General features: G+C 32.8%; 1 protein-coding gene across 1 annotated transcript; it reads left to right on the forward strand.

The window, feature by feature from the left end:
• Positions 1-5,047: 5,047 nt before the first annotated feature.
• LOC131607779 (uncharacterized) lies at positions 5,048-7,848 on the forward strand. Its single transcript, XM_058879739.1, has 3 exons — positions 5,048-5,271; positions 5,797-6,057; positions 7,613-7,848. The coding sequence occupies exons 1-3, from the start codon at positions 5,254-5,256 to the stop codon at positions 7,658-7,660; spliced, it is 327 nt and encodes a 108-aa protein (XP_058735722.1). The 5' UTR covers positions 5,048-5,253; the 3' UTR covers positions 7,661-7,848.
• The last annotated feature ends 1,495 nt before the right edge of the window (positions 7,849-9,343 follow it).

Raw genomic sequence — 9,343 nt, forward strand, 5'->3', positions numbered from 1 at the left:
TTGTAGTAGAAAATAATCATTTGTGTTAGAGTCAATAAGTTTGATCATATCAATTCTAAATGATCATTTACACCCAGACAAACGAAATTATCATCTATATCCAAAGTCAACAAGATTAACTATGGATCACTTGTACTCAGTTAAAATAATGATCATCGGCCCCTTAGAGAAAGAGAATGATCATCCATACTCAAGTAAATAAGGTGGAGCATATGTTTCAAAGCTGATACAAACATCTACGCATCAAGACAAAAAATAATCATTTGTATCTAAATAAACATGATCATTTTTACTCAACGTAAATCACTTGCACTCAGCTAAAAGAATGATCACCCCCCCCCCCCCCCCCCCCCCCCCCCCCCCCCCCCCCCCCAAAGAGAGGGAATGATCATCCATACTCAAGTCAACAAGGTAGAGCATTTGTTCCAAGGCTAATACGAACATCTATACATCAAGACAAAAATGATCATCCGTGCCCAAACAAACATGATCATTTTTACTCAACGTATAAGTTTCTACCTTTTTTTGTATGAAAAATTGATCGCCTATACCTCAACGAAGAATACCTAATATGTCATGTCATGACCAAGAATGTTTTTAATGGTCATATTATGACAACTATTTCGGTAGAAGGAATAAAAAAAGTATCAAGACAAGGAGAAAAAGATAAGAATCAATAAAAGGAACATATAAGATCATGCATATATCTACATACAGGCAAACAACATCAGAAGGAACATTACATCGGCAGTGCTCGCACACTCGTCGCATACTAAGGAACATACAATATTACAAAAATGTAGCTGGATAGACCAATCTTCTATGATACAACTAATGTGGCACCCTAAATTCCGGAACTTATATTTAAAGAATTACTCGAAAATTTAAGGTGTCACGACGACAACCCTTCAACAATTAGAAAATATTCAACAACACACAGTGGAATAATAAAGAACATACAACACTTATCATCACACATTCGCCATACATTAGGTTCACTGCAGCAGAAACAACATTTAACCAAATAATAACAACTTAACAACTTCAGAAATTTAGTCTCTTAAAGATTTAACTTCCATAACGTAATTAAAACGGAGTTGTATTGTTCAGCTCTCAACAATTTCAAAACTTCAATAAACATTGTATAAAACTTCAACAAATCACAACAAGAAAATATAAACGTTCGCAACCACGATGTTACATAATTAGGACGTAACTTATAGAATACTAACGAAACTAAACAAAAAAACTCCAACGAGCTATCTTCCACTCACAACAACAATTTCTAATCTTGGTTATCTGCAAGATGTCTATGGTTGACAACATCAAAGCAAATGGGGTGAGAATTCACTTCAACAAATTCAATGGTATAAGCTACAAGGTAGAATGCAAGCATCTACACATATTTCACATAAATAACATAATCATATTCTCACACCTAACTCAACATCATACACAATCACAATCACGCATACAAGTCATATATGCAATGCGGCTAATAACAACAAATCGACATCATATGCATATGGTACCAATCAAAGAAGGTTCTTCATGGGAACCGGGTCCACCCTTTTAGACCCCGAACCCACACTTCTAGGTTCAGCACAAGTTACCAGTACACCCTTCTATACTTGCAACCTGCCTCTTTCAACAACAATGATCCAAATGATGCATGGCATACAACAGATGCAACAAAATGTTTATAATCCCCCTTTGAGCCATAAACAATAACGATTATGCACTTCCACATAATTATCCACAAGACATCGATAGTATACATTCCATGCAATCATGAAACAACTCAGTAATCACACAATTCAATCAACATGTTTAGCAACAACACATAACTATCGCAACTCAGTAATTATGTTCAACACAATATTATCATCAACATATAAGTATTTTCATAAATCGTCAATCAATTTTTAAAAATCAGTGAAAATCATGTTTAATCATCAAGTCACATCAAAACAATATCAAATTGTAGCTATAAAGTAGGCCAATAGCCAATCAAACTCAAAAATTGGAAATGACAATTTAATTCCAACAACTGGGTGAATTACACCCTAACTAGTTGTGTGACAAGCTACACTTCACCAGGGTGACGCCCGTCACCAACCCTAAAACCCCTGACGACCAACCCATAGGCAGGTGATGCCCGTCAGCACCCTCAAAGCCATGATGACCCAGTCATCATGGTGATGACGCCTGTCATCGACCTGCATATTGCATAATTCATTTTTTATTATAGAGTTCAATGCAGAACTTTGATTTTTCACTTCCAACATCTAAAATAGATCTAAAACACATCATACATGTTATAATACATCCATAAAAAATTAATTTATCAATTTTAACACATTTAATAATTTAATCCCATGCATCCATATATGCTCCAAAACCTTCAAAAATCCAAAAATGGTGGAATTTCATCAACAACTCAAAACAAAAATTAATACACATCACAGTACACAAATTATATCGTTAACATCATCACATAATAACAATTTGTCATCAAATTACAAAATTCAATCAAAAAACTCAACAATTCTATTGGAGGTTAAGGAATTCTCATTATATCCCTAATGCCTATACCCATTAGAGAAGTAGTTTCCCCTTACATGTTTCTCCTAGTAGCTGTGTAAATTTTTTGGTTTGGATGTTCTTCCATCACCTCTAACCTTCGAGTTCTTCCTTATTCTCGTGTCTCTCTAGACCAATTTTACGTAATGTCAAAGTACCTCCGTAAACCTAGATTATGCTTAACCTTAAATAGTCTGTGTATTAATCTATTTAAAATTATAATTTCTCCCCTCACTTAATCCTCTCTCTCTCTCCTTCCTCCTTTCTCTTTCTCTTATTTTCCACTTTTTACCCAAATTCTCCATTTCCTCATTTTAATTAAATAAATCAAATAAACTACCACCATGTTAATTACTAAAACTAGGGGTGGCAAAACGGGTCGTGGCCCGCTGGGCCATCCCGTGCACCCGCCAAAAAATGGCGGACTGGATTGGGATTTTAGGCCCGCCGCTCGCCATACCCGCCCCGCCAAAGCCCGCCCCTCCTCCAAAACTCACTCTTTTTTTAGTTAATTCTAGTAATTGCAATTCTTGATGGTTTATTTTTATACATTTATTTATAAATATATGTAATATTTTTCTAAGTAAATTTGTTAAAAAGTTGCTTTTATAAAAAATTGTTTTAAAAAATAAGTGAAAAGTTTAATTAAAAGGTAAAATAAATCTATTAATCTATTAAAAAAATATAAATAAAAATAGGCGGGTAAGCCCGCCGCCCGCCAATCCGCCATCTTGGCGGGGCGGGCATGACTTTTATGCCCATTTTACTTGGTGGGCATGCCCGTCCCGCTCGTTTTTTGGTGGGCATAAGGCAGGGCGGGCGGCCCGTTTTGCCACCCCTAACTAAAACAATTCTAAATTAATTCTATCAACCTCTAACTCTCTCCACACTTTCACCTTAAGGACACACACACACACACACACCAAGCTTCCTATTAATTTAATTATAACAACACAATAATTAAATAAATCACATAAATGTTGCAAATAAATCAATTAAATCGGAATTGGGTTGTTACAACAAGTTCAAGACGATGGTCCTTTTTCTAATAACACTCCGATTCATACAAGACGTGAGCTTATTCATATGTCGGGGTATAAAGAAACAAAGGAGTTGGGGAAGTATCCGGGGATTCCCCTTACGGGGAAAACCTATGCAAAGAGATTTCAAGCATATTATAGAGAGCATTAAGCTCAAACTAACGAGCTGTAAAACTCAAATTTTGTCTTTAGCTGGTAGAACAACATTGGCGAAGATGGTCATAGAAGTTATCTCAATGTATACCATGATGACATGTGCGTTGCCAAAGAAGTGCATTAAGGAGATTCATAAGCTTCATTGAGACTTTATACGGGAAGGCAAAGAGGGAAAAAAACATATTCACGCAATAAAATAGGTGTGAATTAATGTGGATAAAGCAATGAATCAACATTCTAATGCAACTTGTGGAGGATTTCTTGGAGACCATACTAGCTGCTGATTGGGGGTTTCTCAAAGTTTATTGGCAACTGTAATATTGAAGTAGTTGAGATGTGGGTGGTGTTGGAGGGCATCAATTTTGCAATTGATAAAGGACACAGAAGAGTTGAGCTTCAATCAAACAACAAAACCATAGTTGCGAGGCTCCACGAGGAATCCAAGCATAATAGAGCATAATGAACTGTATAACTCAATTATTCTTTGGAGGAGTTGTTGTTTGATTCACTCATATTTACAGAGAAAATAATAGGTGTGGTGACGCTATGACTAAGTTGAGCTCTATTCACGAACTTGGGCCTCAGTTTTTAAAGCTTGTCTAAATTGATCCATTTGATCAATAATGACATTTTGGGAGTTTCCAACCTTTGTGTAATCTTTGTTTAGTTTTTTTCGATTGAATTTAGGTCCTTCTTATATTAAAAAAATGCAATAACAAAATATTTTAAAGCACATTTTAAGTAATTAAATATGAAAATATTAAAGTAAAAGTGATAAAAAAATTTAAGTTTTTAATTTAAATACTATAAAACTCTTACTTTTGTCTCTATGGCTATGTTTGGATCGATCATATGTGATGGAATGAATTAAAGTAAAAGTGATAAAAAAAATTAAGTTTTTAATTTAAATACTATAAAACTCTTACTTTTGTCTCTATGGCTATGTTTGGATCGATCATATGTGATGGAATGAAATGAAATGAAGTGGTAAATAATGAGATTATATTGTTTGAATTTTCAAATAATTGATGAATTGAAGCGAACATGATGGAATTCATTTCGTCCTATTTCATCAAATTTTCAGTTTTTTGTTCCATCCAATTTAAGATGTATGTAATAGATTGAAACATTTTAAATAAAATAATTAATAATAATAATAATAATAATAATAATAATAATAATAATAATAATAATAATAATAACTTTTTTTAATAAAAAGTGGTTTGACCCAGACTCTGTTGCATAAATAAATATGATATAACACGATGACGAACCAATGGGTTGAATTAAACATGAAATAAGCAGTGTGCAGTAGTAGCTTTCATAAAACCTCCTTTCTCTTCTCTGCTTCATTAATTCACAAACTCGGAAAGTGGACCTCTCTGCTTCGCTGTGTTTATTTTTCCCTTTTTCACTCTGTTCATTCATAATTCTAAACCCTTTTCACATCCAAATTACATCTCAATTCACAGTTATGGACTCTCGCAACAAGGTTTGTTACTTCCCCTCTCTCTCTAATCATCCATGTAATCGCACGTTTCAATTCAATTTCTGCTACTAGTTTATTTGCAAAATCACTTACGAAATTCTTGTTTTCTATCCTCTGTTATTCGATACTACTCTTAAATTTTCATTCGCCATGCATAAATTCAGCTATTGTTCTTATTTTTTTCAATCGGGAGTGTTTTTAGATCTTTCAAATTCATCTGGTGGACGTGGTGTTTCTGTTACGTTTTTTCTCTCTTATTTCGTTTTTGTTACAGTTAGATTAGATGGTTTGAATTTGAAACGATGATAACAGTGTTGTTGTAGTCGTAGACGTCGTCAAACACTCCTTTCACCAATCAACCAAAGAGTCTAATTTATCACTAGGACTACTTTTGTCCATTTATCACAATTCATGATTATTTTTTATTTTTTTAATATGGAAATAATAATACCTTATATTATTCTCTTTTTTTGGTGTGTATACAAAGTGACTCTTGAGGCTAATATTATAATGTGAAATTGAATGTAGAAAAATGCAGGTTGGGTATCAGTGCCACAGTTTGGGGATTGGGATCAGAAGGGGCAAGTACCTGATTATTCACTTGATTTCTCTAAAATAAGGGAAACAAGGAAACATAACAAATCAAATATTTCAAGAGCAAGTCTTGGAAATGAACAAGAGTTCAACATGGATTCAATCTCCACCAACAGTGCCCACAGCCACAGCCACAGCAGTGACCAACAACAACAACAACACCTCCCTCGCTATCATCAAACACACTCTCCAACTGTAAGATTAATTTTTCCCCAACTTGTACTATATTTTTTTTGTTGCCCTCATTTTCTATGTAAAGTTACTTGTTGAAGATAAACTTGAAAAAGAGAACAGAAAATAAAAATGGAGAGAGACTTAAGTAAAATCCCAAATAAACCGCCAAGACATAATTAATTACATTTGAATATGAGTCCACTATTCAACAATTAAATATGATCTCACTTTTTTTATCAATATATATATATATATATATATATATATATATATATATATATATATATATATATATATATATATATATATATATATATATATATATATATATATATATATATATATATATATATATATATATATATATGATCTCACTTTTTAAAATTAATTTATTTGTAAAAAAAATTAAAATTAATTCAATTTAACTTTGAAGATATTCGGTAATTAGTTTGTAATTTCCTTTTTGTCAGACTATTTCGTATTTTGTGTATTAAGGTTGGAGAACCTTTAGTTCTTTTTTATATATCATCTTGCTTACACAAAAAAAATTAAAATTTTAATACTCTTTTGACGATTAATATTATTAGGTTTTGTTCATGAATATTAACTATAAACGGCCTGTGATTTGATAGATAAACTATGATATTATGTTAAATTTGATATAACTTGTTCGTATATTACTATTCATTCATTGTAAAATAAAAGGAAACATCGTATATAAATATTTTCTAAATTCTATTTATTATCGATGTGAAATTTTGAGATTTTTCCGAAAGTATTCAATTAAATTAAAAAATATCTAAAAAAAATATTTTAATAAAATCTAATTGAAAATGCAACTTTTGTTTTTGGTACATGAAAAATGTCTTTTAGTTGGTAAAAGTGTTTTTCAACAATAAATACAATTTTTATCTGATTTAAGCTGAAGTGTTCTACTCTCTTTTTGAGCATTTTCCCACTTGTGTATTTTCAAATATATTTCTTCCTTGAAAAGGTGCTTGATCAATTCTTCCTTCCTATTTAAGAACTCAGTTGGTGTTGAACATTTCCTCCCAAAATTATGATTTGTACAAAAAAATATTATTATATGAATTCCTTTTTTCCTCTCTATATTCTCCTTTGATTTATGTTATTAGGATTAGAATTAGAATATTCAAGGTGAACCTAGACCCTAGACGTACAAATTATAGTGTAATGGATTTTAATCTATTGAAGAATAAACATGTTTTAGCATCACAATATACTTTCAGAAATTTCTGTCAAAAAAAAAAAATACTTTCAGAAATGCAAATAAAAGAAATTTAAGTCTCCGGACAAAACAATAAAATGGAATAAATTTAAGCATATTTAGAGATGACATTGTAGAATAATGTAGTTGAAACTTACACATATTTTTCTAGCCAAAGAAATAAGAGAGTATCCCTGACTATAAAATTCATGGAATATTTTAGCGGGACCCATACAGGTTTGAAAGAGATGTAAATTGACATGTATAGTATACTAATTACGAGTGCATTTTGTATGGAAGAACATCTTTTACATCACTTTTAATTATTTAATTTTGTTTCCCTTACAGACTAGGAAGAGCTTCCTCAGCTATTTCAACTGCTGTGTGAAAGCCTAATATGATGCTTAGGGGCAGTTATGATTCTTCTCCTTTGGTGATAATTTCTTGCTTATAGACAATTATGTTGCTTCTAATTATGTCATAACTATTTTGTTCTTGGTTTAGAGTTAAAAGAAGAACAAAAAAAATGTTTCGTTTGTGATGCTCTATCTATGTTTAAATGAATTACATGTTGTTGCTTGAAATTTGGCTAATCGATCTAGTTAGTTAGCGGTAAATATGTTAAAAGGTGAATGAACGTGACCTCCAGCTTTAAAATATGATGAACAAAATTTTTGTTTGCTTTTGCTTCTCAATTAATTTTTCATCCTCGATATGAATAGTTACAAATATGAATAGTTAAATAAGATAGAATTTGAAAACAAAAAAAAAATTCTTGAAGTAATAGGAGTGTTTCTCGGCAGGAACGAAGACACTTATTAAATCAATTCTTCAGTCTATTTCGGCTTATGTCATGAGGGTGTTTCTTTTTCCTTCATCTTTAATTGATGATATTGAAAAAATCTTGAACTCTTTTTGGTGGGGGCATAACTCTAATGAAGCTAAAGGTATTCATTGGCTATCTTGGAATCGTTTCTCTATGACAAAGTTTGATGGAGGCATGGATTTAAAAAACATGAATGCTTTTAATTATGCTATGCTTAGTAAATAAGCGTGGAACTTCATGGTTAATCCAAGTAATTTGGTATCCCTTCTCTTCAAGGCTAGGTATTTTCCTAAGTAAGATTTTTTTGATTCAATCATTCGTCATAATCCTAGTTATGTGTGGAGGAGCATTTGGAGTTCTAAGTGTGTAGTTTGGAATGAGTACAAATGGAGTATTGGAGAGAGAGAGAGAGAGAGAGAGAGAGAGAGAGAGAGAGAGAGAGAGAGAGAGAGAGAGAGAGAGAGAGAGAGAGAGAGAGAGAGAGAGAGAGAGAGAGAGAGAGAGAGAGAGAGAGAGAGAGAGAGAGAGAGAGAGAATACTCTAGTATGGGGTCAAAATTGGTTATCTGATAACTCTTTGTTGAATAATCCTTGGCCACCTAACATGAATGTTGCCAATCTCAAAGTCTCAGAGTTATTGAACAGAGATATTAAATAGTTGAACACTAACTTGATTAATATCATAATAGGGGAGACTGCAGCTTCTAAGGTTTTCAAGACTCCTTTGTTCGAAGTTGTTCACGATGATAAGCGTGCGTGGAGGTTTGAAAAAATCGGTACTTCACATCTTATTATAAGTGAGAAGTGGAATCTTCTGAGGAAAATCAAAACACCTCCAAGGGTTAAGAATTTCCTCTGGCGGCTTTGTAGGAATTATGTGCATGTCAGGCAGCGCTTACTTGATAAAGGTGTACAATGTTCTTCTTATTGTGGTATTTGCGGTGATAGTTTGGAAGGTGCTAAACACATTTTTCTCCTGTGTCAAAAGAGTATCGAATGTTGGCAAAAAGTAGGAATGTGGACCTTGTTGGAGCGGTTGACGATGGTTGACCCATTTTTGCTACTATAGCTTTTTCCTTTTTGCAAGTTGCTACTCAAGATCAACAAGCAGTTTTCTTGACTAAATTGGGGAGTATATGAAAGTGTAGGAATAATCAAATTTGGAACCAGATAGAGGACTTCGCGGACACTATGTGTAATTGAGTTAACCTTTTGCTAATAGGTTGGAGGAATGCTCAAACTATTCGCCCGAAC

The sequence above is a fragment of the Vicia villosa genome, linkage group LG5 (genome assembly GCF_029867415.1).
Source record: "Vicia villosa cultivar HV-30 ecotype Madison, WI linkage group LG5, Vvil1.0, whole genome shotgun sequence".
In the NCBI taxonomy this organism is placed as follows: Eukaryota; Viridiplantae; Streptophyta; class Magnoliopsida; order Fabales; family Fabaceae; genus Vicia; species Vicia villosa.

What these genes read in the sequence shown, in the direction of transcription:
- LOC131607779 (XM_058879739.1), top strand. An exon ending in ATCAAACACACTCTCCAACT is followed by an intron (nt 6,058 to 7,612) that starts GTAAGATTAATT and finishes TTTCCCTTACAG; the next exon opens with ACTAGGAAGAGCTTCCTCAG.